Raw genomic sequence first — 19,809 nt, forward strand, 5'->3', positions numbered from 1 at the left:
GTGTGTGTGTGTGTGTGTGTGTGTGTGTGTGTGTGTGTGTGTGTGTGTGAGTGTGTGTGCCTTTACAGCTTTGTGGGGACCCATTTAAAGAGTGAGGACATTTTGACCAGTCCTCTCTTCATGACAGACCTTCAATTGCCTGTTTGTGGGCTCAGACTTGGTTTTAAGGTTCAGCTTAGAATAAGGATTAGGTTTATGGGCTAGGGAATGCATTTTGTCAACGATTTTCCTCACAGAAATAGAAGGTTGTGTGAGTGTGTGTGTGTGTGTGCGTGTGTGTGTGTGTGAGAGAGAGAGATGTTGCAAAAGGATAATTGGAAAGGCTCTTTTCTGCCTCACATCCATTCCTTTCTTTCATGTAGAGGGACACGCTATGCGTAATGGCTTGCATAAAACATGCAACAGAAACACACAGTAGCACCATTATATGTGACATGCATTTCAAATCCGCACAGCTCCATCTACACACATACACTGTACGCTGACTACAAGCCACAGGGCACCACTACACAGTGAGAGACACACACACAGGGTAAGTCTCCCAGGATGCTGAACACCTGCCAGAGCCAGTGGGCAAGGCTCCAGGAGATGTAGTGAGCTATACTCTGAGAGTTGGAAGCATCTCTTTATACCACACACCAGAGAGCCAACAGACACAGATTGCCCACTCAGCGAGAGGGCCGTAGAGAGGAGGAAACAGTGTGGAGGGGAACTGAATTAAAGGAGGAAGGAAGGTGAGAGTACAGAATAGGATTGAGTGGTAGAAGGAACCTCTAATAGGTAGAATGTAAGAATGAAAGGGCAATAGAAAAGGGAGAGAGAGTAGTAGCAGTGTCCACAACAAGAGGGGGAGATTTGTGGGAGATGTTATTGAGCTGGAGAGAGAGAGAGAGAGAGAGAGAGAGAGAGAGCTAAGAAAGGATTTAAACAAGAAAAAAAGAGGTGTAAGATTGAGAAAAATCTTGCGTTTGCAAAATTGGGGTCTTATTGGTTGGCAGGGGGAAATGGGGAAAGTGCAGGAATTACCTTGCTGCTATAAGCCTGTCCGACTGCTTTGGACTCCCGAGTGTATTTTAGGACTCCCCGTGCAGCTATCTCCTTGACTTGACTTTGACTTCATACACTGTGGTTTCAAATGACTTTGGCGACTCAGCTAGCGTCATTAATTCTTCACCAGTTCTCCTTCATACTCTACTTTGGTTGGAAGTTGTAGACAGGTATTGTTTCTTACATTAAAAAAGGGTGTTAAGGGTTGATTTCAGGAGAATCATTTTACAATCAATCTGAAATCTCAATCAAATTGAGTTGATTGTTAAGTTTTCAACCACTTGTAGGCGATTTAGGGAAGTCTTGCTAAGGCAGGTAAAAAGAGAATAATATAATCCATTAACTTTGGTCAATTAAGATTAAGAATTGACAAATAAGATAAGATAAGAATTATTTTTCTGATTTCTTTCCATCATTCTTTTTCTGCTCACTTGTTTTTGTGTCTTTTACTGTGTGTCCCACAAAGAGCCTTGTGTTTGTAGGAACGCAGCCTGTTCAAAGTGACAGATGCTGCTGTCTGTGCTCTGCCGCTAGCTGTTGATACTGTATCTTCAGGACCAAAAAAAAAAAGTGCCAGCGCCTGCATCGAAAGCTAAGAAAACTCAAGATGATTGAAATGCCACCCTTTGTTGTTTTTCTCATATTCTTTATGCACAGTGAGGTTCTCTGCCATTCCAGGCTTCAGCTCTGGCACCATATGTTCAAAACACATTATTGCAAGGCATGGTGATGTCATACCCTCTGTGCTCTTCATCGGGCATCCAAGAGACAGAGTGACAGTCCTGAATAATAAGATGTATAAAGGAAGAAAAAAAATGAAAGAAATAATAGAAAAGAACATATCTGAATAAAAACATACAGCACCTCTTCAAACACTCTAACAAAGTGCTTTTTCAAACATAAAGTTAGAAATGTATGGTAATTAATTGATTAAGAGTCACCAAGTATTGATTCAGCCTTACTAAAAAAATAATTCAATTCAAGAAATAATTGTCTGCTTAAGAATTTTAACACACAGTGCATCTGTTTCTAAAATAACTGCGACTGTGAGCTCCTTCCTTATTTTAAAGTGTCACATTACAGTTTCATTTCTGCCTCCTTTAACTTTCTTATAATCAGCAGAACTTTTCCTCAGATGCTATTTCTGAACCTCTTGGACGTTTTCAGTTCAGATCGGGTTGCTTTGTTATCCTGAAAGATGTTCCTTCCATCAGGAAACACGTGCATCGTCAGATGAAAGTGAATCATTACGCCGGCTGTGATTACAGTCTACGATGGCATCGAAGGAACAGTTATAGCGCTACAGGAGATTGTCCCAGAAAAATATTTCCCACTGTGCGGCAGAATCACAAGACGCTTTTCACAGACCAGCTCCAGACATTAAAAATTGTACTGAGAAAAACAAGATAGATAACAAGATATTGAAGCAGATAAATGTTTTCCTGTTTCTATTTGTCTTTGTATGTGGTGATAGTTTGAAAATTTAAAAAGAAAACAGTCTGTCAAATCTGTAAAATGCCCAGTTTCTATTTGTTTCAGTTCTTATTTCACACTCCAGTAGAAGAATTAGACAAGACATTTTGGCAAGAAGTTTGTTGGTGCATTCAGTGGTACATCTTTTAAAACTTTCCATGTTTTTTTTTTGGGGGGGGGGGGGGTAATATAGTTTTCACTTTGATCGCAGCATCATCTTTTGTATTGTTACAGACCATAGATTCAGGCTGTTGTACAGCACACTTCTCTGGACCCGCTTGTAGTAGTTGTATCGTGCGCTCTCTGTTCAGCTGCCTCCTCCTGACATGAGCTTCAGAAACCAGCGAGAGAGTATGTTCTCTGCCCTCGTGTCTGTCAGCGTCTCAATAAGGACTTGTGCTGTAAGATGGAGGTGGAACAGGACTGGAGAGGTGCACTGAGTTTGACTGAAATGTATCCTTACCTGGATATCCTTAACCTGTTTTTTTTTTTCAATCTCAGGAGAATTTGCATAATAGAGGAGAGCTGGAGAGAAAAGTAAAAGAACGAGTTATCATCAAGCTGTCTGCTCGTACGTAATGGACCACCATGTTGCCGTGACAAAAACGCATGTATGATAGTTTGACACCTTACATAATGAAGGAGACATTTCAAGGACTTAATTAAACAGTATGGAAACATTTAGTTTAATGGTCTATAATTGATCTTTCTGCTGAAGAACGAGTCATTTAATGCTGTTGTGACTTTTAATAGATGACTCCGTACCTTGCCAGGGGTGTAAAGTGCACTGAGTAGGCTACTCTGAACATAGCTGAAGCTTTTAGCAGAGCCCAAACTGGGAGAACATTAACTTAAGTACATGGTGTGTATGGTGAACAATGTTAAGTGCACTTTACATGCTGCTCTTGTCTTCGTACCTCTCCTCATGTCATTCCTTTACAAACAGTTCTTTCTAACACTGCTATTTCCTTCATATCACTGTGTGTGGATCCGATGTGTCTGCTTTACAGCTCTTCTCCCTGCATTTCCTATCACTTCTCCTCACTTTTCCGTCCATCTTTCTCAGCTCTTTCTTCTCGACACTCTCGCCTCGATTCACCTCTGCCCTTGTCCTTTTCCTCTCTTTCCTCTTCCTCCACCCTTCTTGGCCCCAGGATGGCTCCATCCCTCCAGTACGTCTCCTCTTGACAAATGAGGCCACTGCCTGGCCGCAAGCAGTGGTGCATCAAGGGCACGACAATTACAGATACGGCGTCGGACTTCTCTCTTCGCTAACCTGGTCTAGACATGCTCGGTCCGTGTGTCTCCCTGGAACGGCACTATTCTGTAGCTCAGAGGTTGAATCCGAACAGACGAGAGATTATTGTCCCATCACACTTCATGCATGAAACTTTTCACTGTTTCACTAAAGAGTTAAGTGACACAATTCAAATCTCCAGAGTGAGTAGATAATGATAATACCATTCAAGCACACCTGATGCAGATGTAACATTGTGCATTTCTTAAAAATGTATTTAAAAGATGAGGAAAGAAAACTAAATTAACAATAGCTCCTTACAAAATAGACCAATAAAGACAGAAAAACAGAAAATAATACAATAGCTACTCCTGTCTTCTTTATAAAAATGATTTATTCCTGTAATATTTCTTAAATAGTCTCATTTAAAATCAATGCAATCAGTGAGACGGAGAGAGAGGATGTCAGCGACACATGAGTAGGGAGTGTAAATGAGGTGGGCGTGATACTGTAAATTTATGTTAAATCAATGCACATCTCCTCGGATGGTGTGTGTGTACATCATACTTTCACTATGCAGTATATTAACTATATTATAATTAGAAGGGTCGATACTGTATGAATATGCCTGCACTTCATTTAACTCACTATGCTGAGTTTATATTTCATTTTATACAACCTTGGCGTGACGTTTGTATTGAATTTTTGTGTAGAACTTAATTTCTGTTTTCAATATCTTTGGGTTTTATGTTTATATGCCAGCCTTATATATGGTATTGCGAATGAAAATGTATAGTTTTCACTCATATCAATTTGATCTGAGCACCTAAAATCCTGCTCTTGTGGTCAATTAAATGTTGAACATGTCAAACACCGAACATATGTGGTGATGTGGAACTTATGTGGGGTATAAAAGGTTTCGAAAGAAGATCCCTCCGAGCCGTCCCTTTTAATTTAGTTGTAATTTCATCCATTAACCTGCTGGTTCATGCTTTGATTCATTCTTTCTCTTTGTTCCGGGTTAGTGGGGTTAATTATGAATGTGTTTTAATAAAGCTTAATGTCTTTAAAGAGTTGCATTTAGCTCAGTCTCCATTTTGCTTCTTCATCCATAGACAAGAAGGATCACAAAGTGTCCTCCCACACACATACTGCATTCTGAGTCAGATGATATATGATGGAAAATGTAGACTTAATTTTAATTATTGACTATTACAGGAAGCCAAAGAGAGAATGATGTTCTCTGTGTAGGTGGTATTACACTATGTGTGCGTGGGATTGAAGTGTTATGACACATCCAAATGACTACATCGGTACAATGTTCAGCTCAGCTCGGGCTGCTGAACCATGGAAAGAAGGATTACATTATTAAGATGTATTAATAGCATATCATCACAGTCTTGACACTTGAGCTTGCAACTACAGTTTCTGCCAAAAGACTAAGAGAGTGAAACATGCAGAACACTGTAGATAATTACGCTGTAGATTAAGCAACGCTTTCATCTAACAGTTGGCACTGGTTTGTTGAGTCGATACCTTCTCTCTGAATTTCTCGTTGCTATATTTACTTGGCTACCAACACCTTGTACCCGTGTGTCACAGTTTCTTCCCTGAAGTGTGATGCAGTAACATCGCCAGTGAAATATTGTCACTGAGCTCCCTGAGAAATAGAAATCTTGAGGATTTGTCCTTCTGTCATTTCAGGGATGTCTTAAGCCCATCATTTCCCCTCAACTTTTGTCCTTTTTTTTATACTCTTGCAGCTCTCTTTACAGAGGTGCCACATGACATCACGACGCAGAGCGGTGAGGATGTAGAGATGGCGTGTTCTTTCCGTGGGGCAGGCTCTCCCGCCTACTCGCTGGAGATCCAGTGGTGGTACATCAGAGACTGGCATAAGAAGCCTGCTCAGATCGCTGATAATGTAAGACGCCAAAGAAAGCGTTTTTGTTTGATGTGTGCAGTGATTCTCGGGAGAATACGTGTACCGCCGTCGGTAAAAAGAGTTTATATTTTAAAAGCAAATCCATATATTTGTGATAAACATCCAAATAGGATTGCAAACTGGTGTGATGGGATCTTTAGCAAATTTGAGCCCCCTGAATGCGGACAATTCAATTGTATCAAAAAAAAAGAGGTAACAATATTTTAGATAGTGAATTATGATAAATAACATGCCATTTATGATCCATTCGTGAGAAGAACATATTATGGATGATGCTGATGAAGGGTTACATAGGTTAAACAGATAGGGCTGTGGGCCTATAACAGACAAAAAACAGGTTGGGACTAAATGTATTAGCGTAGATTACGGTAAGATGACTGAGTGCATAAGGTGCTTACAAGACACCACTACACTGTATATTAGACATCATAAAGACGGCAAGACATCCAGTGATACACGTACAAATCACAAGAAAAACATCAATAACATTGTCTGTATATCATTTCAGGTAGTGTGTAGATATACATATACACTAAGTAGAGGAAGAAGAGCAAGAAATTCAACAAGCCCAACAATTATCCTAAAAAACAGCTTCCTTGTCTCCCATCTCCCGGGCCTTCTGCAAGTAATTGTCGAATGTTTCATATGCGAATAGTCAACCATTTCTTTGTGTGTTGCCTATGGTTTCAAAGAATCAACTTCAGTTCTTATCTTACAAAACAACATGTCCCTTTATCTTTGAGATGCGTATGGTTAGTGCTTGAAAGCAGAAAACATAATCTGTGACAGCTATTTTCTCATACATGAGGGCTTTTATTTTACTCAGCGACCCAGGGTTAAACACTTCTTTTTATATCTGTTCAGTAGAGTCACAAAGTCCATTTTATGTATCACTATTTCAGTTTTTGCAATTCAATTTATTTGGACAGAACAGCTCGGACTGAACCTAAAGCTCGCTATATATCAGGCAGGGGGAAAATGCAACGTTAGCCACGGCAGAAACCCTCTGGCACGGAAACGAAGGGATAATTGCTGATTAGCATTTGCCAGCACTGGGGGAACAGGTTGACTCTCTCCCAATATGGGGGAACTCAGGCTCCCCTATTGTGCCTCTAGACACTATAATTGGCACTGAGAAAGATTTTCAAAATATCTGTCTGCTCCATGCATAATTCATACCTATGCCCAAAAGAATACCTCTGTGCCTCTGCATACGCATTTCACACACACTCTCCTGCTCAGAGGCTTACGTGCTTAGGGTTGTAGAGTGTGTGCTCATACACACACACACACACACACACACACATTTAAACATGCACATATGAGCATGCGTACCCACCCAGAGAGAAAATGGTAACTACAAGGAGGAAAAAACACGCTGAAAACATCAGACATGTTTGTCCGCTGCAATCTTTTGCTTTTGTGAGATGCTTTTAGAAAAGTGCATCTGTTGCTAATGCATCATCCATATCTCTGTGCAGGTTGCAGCCCTGGAGGAAACTTCCAAAGACGCCACCAAAATTAGTGTGAGTTTGATTCTGCGCCAACTGTCAACAAGCACAAACAAGGAAGACGATATCAAAGAAAACTATTTTCTTTCACTATAATGAAGATGAAAGACATCCAAGCTTTTGCTAGATCTATTTCTGTTATCCATTTTACCCATATCCATAATTAAGGAGTTTAGAATGATATAGACATGTTACTGTATGTTTACCATACGGCTTCAAATAAGAATACATAATGTTTTGTCCCCATCAGGTGGTAAAAGTAGCCGGCAGCAACATCTCCCACAAGCTCCGTCTCTCCAGCGTCAAGCCGTCAGACGAGGGCACGTACGAGTGTCGCGTCATTGACTTCAGCGGCACCGTGGCGCAGCAACACCGCGTTCGCGCCTACCTCCAGGTGGAGCCCGAGAGGAGTCAGGGGCCGGACGACTTCAAGCTGCAGGAGCCAGGGCAGCGGTCACGGGGGAGCCACCCTCACACCCGCCACCAGACAGAGGGCAGGGAACTGAAGAGGAGATCAGCTAGCAGCACCACTGACTGTAATGAGAGCTGCGTGCTTTAGAGTCGGCAGTCGTGCCCGTCTGTCTGCATGTCCATGACTTATCTCTAAAGAGGGACTGTCATCAACATACACGTCGCCACAGAGTCGAGGTGTAGGACGTAACTGGAAGGCTTTGTGTTTCACGGTGTGTTTGTCTATCTCTAATATTGCTGTTTGGATGCCAACGCTGTTGAATGCCAATGAAGGGCACATATGATTGTTTTCTTTTTGTTTTGCTTTGTTTCGTTGTCTCTGTGCTTTCTTCTTATTGTATTAGGTTGATGTTAATGTGACTGTTAGGCTGTATTTACAGATAGCTTTTGTTTTGTTATTTTTTTGTCTGAGCAGGACTCTTTCAATGGCCAAAACTTCTCCTCACAAAGTTAAAGTACAGGCAGTGGAGAGTCAGAATTATCACTGAAATCATGAATACTAAATAAACCATTTCCTTTGCAATGTGCCAGTTTTACTGTCTTTTACCAAAACATGTGCAAAAAGCTGCAGTATTTTAATGCTTAAGAATAAATTAAGCTTTTTTCATTCACCTGAGAACTTTTCAAATTGCATTTTATTGATGTAATATTTGTTTTAACACTATAACACTACAATGTTTGTCACAATAAAAATGTATGCCTTCATCACATCAAGATAATATAAAATCTTCTGTGAATTCATGTTTGGCACTGTAGACTTTTGCTGTTATCAAGTTTACTCTGTGCATCTTAACCAAATGTCAAGAAACACAACTAGTATACGTTAATCACTCCAAACTTTTGTCATCATTTTCTCAACCACAGTATATCTTTTTGTCACCTGACTCACATTCTCCTCTTAAATGTGTTTGTTCTAAGTGCTGCTGTTTGGTATCTGTTCTGTTCAATACATCCATTTGAAATGACTCCGGTCTTTTTTCGTTATTCTGATATTCAGTGTTGTATTTTATTACTATTGGCGGCACAAACTAATGGGTTTGTAGATTCTTCATTTTGAACTGTGAGGTAAAATCACACTTTATTTATTTTAACCTAATACATGTTACGGATTGGAGGAAGACGTTTTCTGCGTACCTTTCAAACATTGTTTGGTTTTTTGTATCTATGGTTGTAAATGGATAGGCTATTCAGTTTTGTGTATCTTGTTAAAAAGTATCTTAACAGTTGAATGGCTGTGTGTTGCAACCAGTTACTCCACCACAAAAACAATGCCTGATACAGAAGCTCTCCAGCCTCGTTTTTAATACTTGCAACTACTGTTTGTGACCAGAAGAGAGCAGCACTTCCTCTAACTTTAGGAAGATGAATCCCACACCTGCATGCAGATGCACCCGTATTGATGGTAGAAATATCAATTTTACAAAAAGTTGATTTGTTTCAGGCCACAAGAACCAGCAGTACCAACTGTACAGAGTAGTGCTGCAGTTTGCCACGATCAAGACTCATTACCTAAAGACATCCACAGGCTTTTCAAATGATCTGTGTCCCAGGTACAAGGAGAGAAGTTAACAGTTTGAATTTAATGCAGTATGTCACCCACATGTAAACTAAGACCAGCTCTTTTGATCATAGTTGTTTGGCTACAGCTGTCTAAATTGATCTCTTCAGTAAATAATATATTCATGATTGAAACAACTTGTCAAACACCACGCCGGATGCCTCATCACCTCTGCTGTTGGCAGAATGTGCAAAAGGTAGATTGTTGCATTAATAGCAAATAAAAGATGTACACGTTGCATTTGTGCTCTCAGTCGAACACATTTTGTCCAACAAGGTCGAAGATTGTGTGAAAAGTCTGACTGGTTGAAACATTATCACAAAACATGTGTAACAACTCTTTTAATCGTGGCACTTAAAAAGTAGAAAAATAGTACATAGTTCCTAAAATGCTAACCATCACTTCAGATCACAGCACACATTCTGTTAAAAGTTGTGCATGCACAGATTTGATTAGCCTTAATAAGTACAAAGCGTTTACATTAACATATCTATGGTTCTGAGTAAATATAGATATACATGAAGCAATCAGGATATACAGTGAGATTCTAAGGTATTTGAATAGAAAAGCATTTTATGTATTAAACAAAAGCCTTTGCTTCTCTTTAGATGGCTAAACGGTTAACAACTCTGACTTAAGAGTAACAGCACTGCCGTCTATTTGACTGTAACGGTTGAAAGGCTTTACTTTCCAACGATGACATTTCTGTAGCCCTTGACGTGACACAACTTGTTGCTGTCGAAGTCGACCACCAGCTTTCTCATCCCAGAGTGGGTGGGGGTGAAGTAAATCTTCACTTTGGCATCTTCCCCAGGTCCCACTGAGAAGCCAAGCCTGTAAGGTAAATATTTAAATATTAAGTTTGTGTCACACGCTCGGAGGGATTTATTACAGTCTTCTGATTGCATAAATATTTACATTATCAATTAGCACTGACATAGGACTCGGGACAGTTTTTGCCTATTTATAGAGACGATACTTCAGTGTTTAAACTCAGCAGAGGATTGAAGGTTATAAAAATAAGTATTCTTTAATAACAGTTTCACTGTTTTATTTTTCTTTGAACAATAGCACTGACCATGAAAACACATCGTGCAGACACATCATGCAAAATAAATGTAGTCAGGATTAAAGTAATTGATTGGCTTCTCCTTACTTTGGTCACTGAATATGATCACAGTATACAAATTAAATTATAGAGAGATTATTGTTGAGCAACAACAAGCCATCTCACTGGTATTTCAATGTATTCAGTAAACCTCTGTACTGTATTTTTTTCTTTTCCAGAGGCCTCCTGTCCTGACTACAGGGGCACATCCAGCCAAACATATGGATGCTGCACTAAGACCGGAGCTACTACTCTTCAAACACAATAACACATATCTGTGGAAGTCAAACACTTCCATTACACAAATGTGATGATTTTTAGAAGACCGAGATAGGCCCATGTGTTGTCATTGGGTAAAAAGGCAGAATGAAGTTTGTTTGGTGAGCTAACTTGTTGCTCTAAATCCTTTCACTTATATTTTGAATGTTTCCTGCTTCCTTGTCTTGGAGAGAAACTGTTCAAATGATTTGCTAAATTGTGTAACAGTGTTTTTTTGATTTATGGTCGGTCAGTTGGTGATCTGTGTGAGTTGTCTCTCGTATTTATACAACCTCTCAGAGATGACGTCTCCTGCAGTGAGGTTGGCCCCCTCGATGCTGAAGCAGCAGTTCTCCAGCGGCTCTGGCAGAGGGTTTTTGAGGGTGATCTCTGCAGCCAGCTTTCGATTCTCCTTCGGTTCACCCAGGATCTGCAGAGCGCCGTCACATCCAGGTGTTAGTTAATTTGAAGGTATCACAGTAAGTATGTTACAGTTTTGCTTGGGTCAAGCTTTGTTCATACGTACTGTGGGAATAGGTGTTGATGTTTCAATACTGTAATCGTGTATCAACGTAACCCTGGTATGGCTGATACTAAGCTTTTAAGATCAACCTCAGACTTGACCCTTATCATGGTATTAGTGAGTAGCTGGCCGTTTTATACTTTTCTTTGCATTTTCAGGGCTTCTTTTGACTTTGAAATTGCATTTAATTGAACATTATGTAACTGTTTTGGCATCATTAGTTAAATATACAAATGCCCTAGGTTTTACTTCATAGTACTCACTCTGACTTTGATTTCAGGATTATCCAGGACAATGTTTCTCACTGCCAGTGTTGCATCTCTAGTGGAGTAGTCCATCAACAGAGCTGCCAGACGGATTAAGTTGTCCTCAGTGAGTGGGCCACCATACTTAGAGTAGTTCAGCCTGAGTGGAACTCGCCTCTCTAGAAGAACACACACAACATTTTAAATACTCACAATGAAAAGGTCGAGAGCATAAAGCATTCACATGTAAAACGCCACACTGCGACTTGGCTCACCTGCTCCTGGTGAGAGTTCAACATTGAGCAGATCTTTAAAACCACAATTGTCTCCCAGAAAGCCATTGTAGGACACGGCGCAGGATCCAAACACCAGGCGGCACTTCTTCTCGCTTTGAGTGTTGTTCGTAACCACAGCGAATACATCAAAGTCGCAGCCCTTCCTCATGTCTGATGTCACCTTGATAGTGAGGTGTAGGCCTTGATTTTGCTGCTGCTGGAGCAGCTTGTTTTGGTGGTTAGCCTTCTTGAAAGCCTCCCGCTCTTCATCAGAGCCTGGAAATATAGAAGCAACAGTAAATAACTGTAGCTTCTAAAGAATTTGCTGTCCAAAATATGTAATTTCTCTATATTTAACATGACAAATTGCCTGTATAAGTAAAGGAGCTTAAACCTGACCTCCTTAAAAAACTGCATTAGGGTAACACAAATACTGACAGGGAGTGTAAGACTTTGCACAGCAAGTGGCCTTGATGTGACCTGCTGATAGAGGAGGAGGTTTGCATATAGTTTTATTAATAATATTTAATATTGATAGGACCAGCTCTTGTGATGTTTAGTTAGGTTTATCTACATGTGCCGGGTATCCAGCAGTGCTCTCTACCTTCGGGGTGCTTGTACAAATGAGTGATGTCCTCTCTGGCGTCACTGCCGACACTCTTTGTGCTGATCTTCTGGCCCACCATTGTAGTGCTAGTAACTTTCGATGTGCTGCCGTCTTTTTTCTTCATGATGGTGATGACATCAGCGTTGACCTCAGCAAAGACAAACGCGGCGTCATACTTGGACGTGAGCTCGCCCTGCTTGATGGCCCTGACAGGGATAGGGCCGCAGCAGTACACTCCTAAGGGAAAATGGCGGAAAATAACCTCTGTGAGGATATGCCTTGATCAAACAAACGCCTCATGGGTTCATTGATGCAGCATGTTTGTTACCTTCGCTTTTTTCCTGAGGTGTAGGGTCACTGGCCTGCCAGCCATTAAAATCAGATTTGATGTCAGGCCGGGTCATCCAGCTCTCCACCCAGCAGTGATAGTTCCTACAGATACACACCATCAGTTGGATTCATTCACTTGATGCACTTTCTGTTTTTTCAATAAAGACATCTCATCACTGGACTTGTTCTGAAGTCATTACCAAAACTGATTTTTCTCTACTGTGTAAATTTCTACTATCAGTTTAAATCAGTGGATCTTCCAAACTACAGTATTGGGAAGTACATCTGATTGAATACTGTTCTATTTCATGAGAAATATTTCATTTAATATGTGATCACATTGCCAAATTTGAGGTAGGGCAAGATAATAAACTCTCAAATTTCTTACTCTCACTGTCAAATAATTCCCAGTAGTCCTGACAATCTCCTTATTGTACACACATATCTGTCCTCGTAATGTATCTTAACACACCTTTTATCTTCAGAGTATATATTGTTAAAACTATTTTAAAGTACATTGATAGTACACAGCCCTGTCTCCTACTGTGGTATTAGACACTGTACATAAAAAGTGTTCCTACCAGATCATTTCTTTGGACTGAGTGAGTTCTCCATTTTCGTCGATGTAGTGTTCAATCACCAGGTCGCTGTTGTTGTCGTGGGCTGACAGGTAGTTGGTGACGACTCGGCAGGGGATGCCAAGGGCTCTGAAAACTAACGGTATAAAAACAACTTACATGAGTTTTGCGATACAAAGACGATGAGCAAAATGTCATAACTGTGTTTACATATATTGTGTTATGTTGTGTCTGTTTTCCAGTGATAGGCCACCAAGCTCCACTCCTTCCTATCTTACTTGAACAGGCCACTGCAGCAAACACCCAGCACTGTCCGTAGCGAACAGGCTGACAGGCTTGTGTGTCCCAATTGCGCAGAATCTCCATACTGCCCCTCCAGAACATGGGGCTGACACCTCCTTCGTAGCCATCTGTCCATTTTCCCAGCAACACCCCTTTGTCATCATTACAATTCACCTACCAGGCAAAGGAAAGGAGTGTAAACCGTTTATTTTTCTTTTGAAATTCAAGCCTTTATTAGTTTGAAATTACATCATCGGTATTGCATGAACCTATTCATGCAAATAAAAACAGTAAAGAGAAAATGCATATAACTTGCCATGGCACTAAGCACTCTGGAAACATAAATGGGATTTCTCCTCCCTGAGCAGTCCTTGCCAGGATTCTTCAGACATTTAGGATTCATATCCAAAATCCTAAGACAGATGTCCAGAATTCCACTTTCAAACTGTACACAAATACTGCTGATTAGGTTTTGTCACTGATACAAGTATAGAGGTGGAACATAATCAAAAGAGAGATTCAAGGTTAGACATGTCCTCTTCTAAACAAGAAAGACAGGTGCAAACACACGGTGAATTAGATGTGTAACTCTGCCATGCTGTAAAGCTCAATAGTAGTTGCACTGCTAATGCCAAACTAATCAAACTGTATATCAGATGTCAAAGAACAGGCTGGAAATGATAACAGCTCGTCATGATTCACTTGATAAATGGATCTTTTTGCTGTCAGAATAAGAGTGTTTCATACTCCTTCACCACACTGTGGGTGTGAGATGAAGTGAGGCTGACAGTGTTGGTGTTGGTACCTGGCCAAAGTTCCAGGGAGTTGGTATGGGATGTTTGTAGCTGCCTCGATAGATGATTCCATCCTGAGACAAGACATACTCTGCCAAACTCCGCTCATTGTCCATATATACTGCATCTCCTGTTGCCAAGAGAAATTGCGATAAAATCAATGTCCTAATAACATGACTGGTAAAGTATCAGCCTTCATTTCTTGGAAAAAAAAATAAACATATTTTCTTCTCACCCTGCAGTTGATGGAGTTTGTTTTCATAGAATTTTAAACTTCCACTTAACTTAAAAGAATAGTTTGTCATTTTGGAAAATACACTTATTCGCTATCGTGCCAAGAGTTATATGAGAAGATCAGTATCACTCTCTTATTTTTTTTTATTATTATTACATTAAACTACTACCATTCATGTATATAGGCTAATCTCTGCAGCACTGTTCCGAAATAGCTGCTGTCAAAAGCCCACTCTGGAATGAAACATGATCACCAAAGCACACTGTAGCCTGTGATCACTCACTACACTAGATCCACTACATGACAGCTTGACTCATGGTCTGTTTACCCACCTGTGCACCAAGGGTTAAAGAGCAGGATAAACTCGATCCGCCCTGATCCCCCCAGGGTCAGTGTGTAGCGGCCGATAGGTGCATCAGGGGGAGAGCAGACGGACAAGGCCACCATGTCCCCGGGGGGACTAATGACAGCGGCGCTCCAGCAGGAAGTGTCAATGCTGGCAGACAGACCAAAAGAGGCCCTGGTGCCATACTGCTCAGAGGGTTGAGGACCTACATGTAAAAGAGAATATGGTAAAAGTCCTGAGATTAGATGTGGGAAAAAGCCTAGGGGTCTTGGTGAAACATTTGTGTCTGGGGAATGGAAACTTGCAGGGTACATTTATACTGTTTTCCTAACCCTGCTTCAATACAGTTCAAACATCTCTGGAATCTGGTCTCATGCATGGGCAGCATAACTGTGTAATGGCATTTAATTAAGACCACAGTTGTTTGGGACTCAAGTCTTTCTGTGTGACCTCAATTCAGAATTGAACTCTGGTAAATTACGTAAACTTAAAATCATCTGTGTTCCTTCAAATCCAAACAGTCAATTCCTTCACATCTTCCACCCGGTACAGCCAACTACACCAAAGGAAGGCTGATACCTTCTCATTGGGTGGGATTAAGGGTCCGACTTCCAACTATTAAAACATATTTGTCTTTCAAAGGCTGATAATGTTATCTATAATTATACACATGCATTCCTGTTGGCAAGCAGAACTTCCTCTTTTCGATTTCATGGCAAGTAACAGCTGTCTTATCATACTCTGCATGGGAAGATTATCCAAGGAGAAGAGGCAGATGGTTTTCAGTGTTTATAGGGTTGACAGCAAATTCATGATCATACAGTATCTGGGGCTCCCAACAATAACAGCTAAATTCACTAACACCCGCAGAACAATAAGAGAGGAGGTCAGGATAACAATGGAAAAACCAGAAAAACATCTCACAGCTACTGAAAATGCGCTCCTGATCAACGCCAGCAGTGGTGTCACTGAAAACCTAACAAGAGGAAATAACTTCCTTTTCCTTTCCACCAACATTACCGCTCCCTTCCCCTCTAATCTCTGAAATCACAATCAGTAGCAAAGGAAATAATGTCAGCAGAAACACACAGTAGGTTCAAATGTAACCTCCTAAATAGGAGGAAAGCTTTGGTCATTTACTGCACATTTCCAAATGTCCTGATGCAGTGCAAATGACTGACAAGATACATTAACAGAAACCTACATAACATCCAAAATAACTAAGAAAATGAGTTCTAAAATATATGGCTCTACCTGTCTCTGCAATGCAGTCAAGAGAGCTGACTCCCGGTTGGTAGGTTCCGGAGCGAAGGTACAGGCTGATTGTGAACAGTTGGCCTCTCCTCACGATCAGACGATCCGCACCGTTGAGATCAGTGCTGTGGTCCATGTTGTTGAACTCACACTCCAGGTTCCAGCGTTCAATGTCCAGAGCTTGAAAGAAGAGAGACCATTGAAAAAGCACATAAAAAACGTAACACACAGCCCTATTAACGAGGTGTTTATTACATATCTCTGAAATGTACAACACAGACGTAGAACAATCATTACTGAGTATTAATAACTTACTATCCTTTTACCAACACATAACAAACACTTTCAAAACTTCTAGTCAAAACGGACTTTGATTTTGTTCAAGAATTATTTTAGTTTTTTACAACAAATGTATGAAATCCTACATAGCATCTAAAGGGTGTCTCTTTATATTCAATAGAAAAGTGCATATACATCTATTTTTAGCACTCTTTAAGCAGTATTCTTGGATCTTATTTTGATTTAATAGGAGGATAGTGTATATGTTTATGGAGCAATTTAAATGTCACAACATAGTCTTGATGAAGTGCAAATTGTAAAACATAGCTGTGTGTAGGATGAGGGATATTTAATAGAATTCACAAGGCCCAACAATTACAAATAACTCTTTTATAACAGACTTGGGGTGAATTAACCAGAAAATGGTGGTTAACTAGAGGCTGGATTTCGTCACGTGGCCAGGTACGTGCTTTTATATATTATACTGCTTTCCAATCTACAAACTGATGTTTTTAAATCATTTTATCTTCTCGGTTGATTTAATGTTTGTAAAGCTTTACAATTATTTCCTCAAAGTCATTGCAAATTAGGTGGAAACGGCAGGACACTCGCAGCCATTTAAGGTAAGATAATTGGGCTTTCTGTATGATTTTAACAAGAGGTAAACACCGACAGAGAGCCACTCCTTGTGAAATGTGCAAACACACAGCCACTCCTTCTCTCCAGGGCGCCTTGTGACTAATATAAGGCCACCCTTTGATTTCCTGTTGGTAGGAAAAGTACGGGTCTACCTCCTGCTCCATGACATGTCAGGAGGTTAACCTCTCCCCATATATTATGCCTTGGTGTTAAGAAAAGCCCTGAAAACAGGTTCTAGTGTCAAGGCTAGACTAGACTTGGGTAAACAAAGACTTCCTGCTGTTTTACATCAGGAAATCCATCATTCCTCCGTATTTCTCATGGCTCTGATGTTTTACTGATCTCCACCTTGGTTCAGGTCATAATTGAAGACGTGTTAGTATAACTAATTGGGGCAAATGCCAACGCTGCATGTATTCTAGTACAGCTGGAGTCAGTGGATCATGAGGGCTTTGCGGCTTAGCCTGTGTATATTCTCAAGTCCTTTAGCTTACATTTCATCTGCACACAATTCAAAGAAATATCAGCATTGTATTTGAACACAGATGAACAGATTGAGGAACCATCTGAGGAAATAAATACTGTATCTCTCTTGGGTCAAATAAATTCGTCGTCACTTTTTCCTTTTGAAGAGAGAAGAGTTTTATTGTACTTGCACCTCATGGCAAGAGAGTCCAATAAAACAGATCCTCAGCTTACAGAATGTGAAATCTATTACAAAGAATAATGACACATGAAAGTCTGAGACACAAAACCTTGAGAAACAACTCACTAATGGTGCAATAAGTAAACTGAGGTCATGCTTTCTGTTGTGATTTTAGAGTTTTTTTGCGGCTTCGTAATTGGTATAAAAGAAACTTACTTTGGATTTGTTCCCAAACCACATTGCATGTGGCATTCAAGGTAAAGCAGTTGTGGTAGCAGATGGTGTACATGCGTGATGTACCGCCAAACTGAATGCATTTTTTTGCAGCTTGCAGTTTATTCTGTTGGGTTACACAACTTGTAGCAGCACAATGCTCTAAAGCATGGGCAAAAGATTCCTCAGTGTTGTACACGCCCACACCTCGGTCCCACTTTACCAACTATGACCCACACACAGAGGGACTGTCTCAGTAAGCAGCACTGAGGCCAGCATGAGCCTTTTAAGGAAATTAAAACAACATCTAGCTGGTGTCAACTAGTCACTGGTACAGTAAACACTATTTGAATTTTGTAAAAATAAACATGATCCCATCAGAAATGAATGGATGTCTAAGTCTTGTAGGTAACACCCATGCTGAATTCAGAGCTCCATCACAGACACTTTAAATTTCAACTAAATGCTTTGTTAATACATTTCCACTAAATGCTTTGTAAACTTCCAACAGATGGAAAACAGGTGACACAGATTTATCACTATGCTGTTTATTCTACAACCAAATTCTGCAACGGTGATTTGCTCATATTTTTTTTTTTTGTGTGTAGCACATCGACGCTCCAATAGACATCTTCCTCACATCCTGCGACCATGAAGATCAAATATTGCAAAAGGCAAAAGCATTTCTTTTATGACTTCAGACTAGCCTGTTCCAGTTCAGTGGGTTTTTTTCTGTTAAATACGCACCCTCAAAGTGAAAATTGCATGCCTTTTCTGCCATGTAATGTCCAACAGACCTACTCAGATATTTTTGGCATGCTACACATTTTGCCTACACACACACAGGTCAAAGACATATTTACAATCTTTGGAGGTGATTCTGAGCCACCTGGAGGTTTGACTACTTTCTTGTTTGGGGACTTTTGAATGTCTTTACAAGCTTTTAACGGTAAACTATTTGTCGGGTGGTATGTGTGTGTGCCTGTAAAGAGAGCAGCAGTTGACGGGCTGCGGCTGCAGCTGCTTTGAGGCGCTATTATAAGGGTCCCAGCAGGGCAACAACAAGTGAAACATTTTTCAGATGCATTGGCTTTTAGATCTCTGATAAACGGCTGCTTATCAGAGTTATCCTGCAGCTTTGAAACCAGCTTACACAGGTTGATAATATGTGCAGGCTGTGATAACTTTACATGTTTCCCATTTGTTATTCTCAGACATCATGTCTACAGCATGCTCACAGACAAGACTTAGTGAAAATGTGCCCTTCCTTGTCATTAACTCCTCAATATTACTAAAAACTGAACACTGAGCATCAAAATACACTGCAAGAGACTTGAAGTTGCATTCAATCAAACTATTCCCATATTAGGAAATAGCAAAGCAAAGTCCTTGGGGTACTGACTTTTGGGATAAATATGGATTATGTCAAAACGAATCAACATGTAGCCCATGTATTTTTAACTACCTAGTAATAAACTACCACCCAACTTATTTTAAGATGGCAAATACTTTTGCCAAATGTGACCGTGAGTTTGTCTGCTAAAGATACAAGTAGTCAGGATCCAACTTACCTTGAGCCATGACTGCTGCTGTGTTCTGTGATGTCAGTGAATCTCGGAGGGGAATAGTGTGCCACTTCTCGCCGTCATCTCGGTTTTATTTGTGGGTCTTATTTGTAGGTCTGATAGTGGGCGTGACGCCACACAGAACGCACCCCTTCGTGCGTGTCTACTCACACGCACGCGAGTCGTTGTAGCCTCCGTACATCCTCCGCTGATTCATTGCAGACGGTGACGTTACTGCAGTACGGAGAGTTTTGTGCAATTGCATGGTTAGCAAAGAAAAAGTACTTTCTCTGAAGTTTTTGACCCAGAATAATAGTGCAAAGGCACAAAGTTCACTGTCATTTCTGTAATGATTTTTAATGATGAGAGGATGCATGGAGCTAACTAGGT

The 19,809-nt window shown here is 40.5% G+C and overlaps 2 protein-coding genes across 2 annotated transcripts in view; one reads left to right on the top strand and one right to left on the bottom strand.

Moving 5' to 3' along the window:
- Nucleotides 1–8,649, top strand: part of vstm2lb (V-set and transmembrane domain containing 2 like b) — a 16,331-nt gene extending 7,682 nt beyond the window's left edge. Inside the window, exons 2-4 of the mRNA XM_031871875.1 lie at nt 5,521–5,681; nt 7,184–7,228; nt 7,464–8,649. Of these exons, the coding sequence (XP_031727735.1) occupies nt 5,521–5,681; nt 7,184–7,228; nt 7,464–7,772 (515 nt within the window). The 3' untranslated portion in view covers nt 7,773–8,649. The remainder of the gene's footprint in view (nt 1–5,520; nt 5,682–7,183; nt 7,229–7,463) is intronic.
- Nucleotides 8,650–9,225: 576 nt separating this feature from the next.
- tgm2b (transglutaminase 2b) lies at nt 9,226–19,796 on the bottom strand. The gene is made up of 13 exons (XM_031845550.1): nt 19,426–19,796; nt 16,078–16,257; nt 14,810–15,028; nt 14,254–14,372; nt 13,765–13,893; nt 13,445–13,622; nt 13,170–13,302; nt 12,587–12,690; nt 12,256–12,495; nt 11,652–11,927; nt 11,395–11,555; nt 10,902–11,038; nt 9,226–10,076 (listed from the first exon to the last, which is right to left on the bottom strand). Exons 1-13 carry the CDS (start codon nt 19,433–19,435, stop codon nt 9,926–9,928), a joined length of 2,037 nt encoding a protein of 678 aa, XP_031701410.1. The 5' UTR covers nt 19,436–19,796; the 3' UTR covers nt 9,226–9,925.
- Nucleotides 19,797–19,809: the final 13 nt, after the last annotated feature.

This window comes from Anarrhichthys ocellatus, unplaced genomic scaffold (assembly GCF_004355925.1).
Source record: "Anarrhichthys ocellatus isolate YVR2014 unplaced genomic scaffold, GSC_Weel_1.0 scaffold1, whole genome shotgun sequence".
In the NCBI taxonomy this organism is placed as follows: domain Eukaryota; kingdom Metazoa; phylum Chordata; class Actinopteri; order Perciformes; family Anarhichadidae; genus Anarrhichthys; species Anarrhichthys ocellatus.

What these genes read in the sequence shown, in the direction of transcription:
- tgm2b (XM_031845550.1), bottom strand. An exon ending in CAGTCCAAAGAAATGATCTG is followed by an intron (nt 12,691 to 13,169) that starts GTAGGAACACTT and finishes GTGTATCTGTAG; the next exon opens with GAACTATCACTGCTGGGTGG. An exon ending in ACCTCAGGAAAAAAGCGAAG is followed by an intron (nt 12,496 to 12,586) that starts GTAACAAACATG and finishes ATTTTCCCTTAG; the next exon opens with GAGTGTACTGCTGCGGCCCT.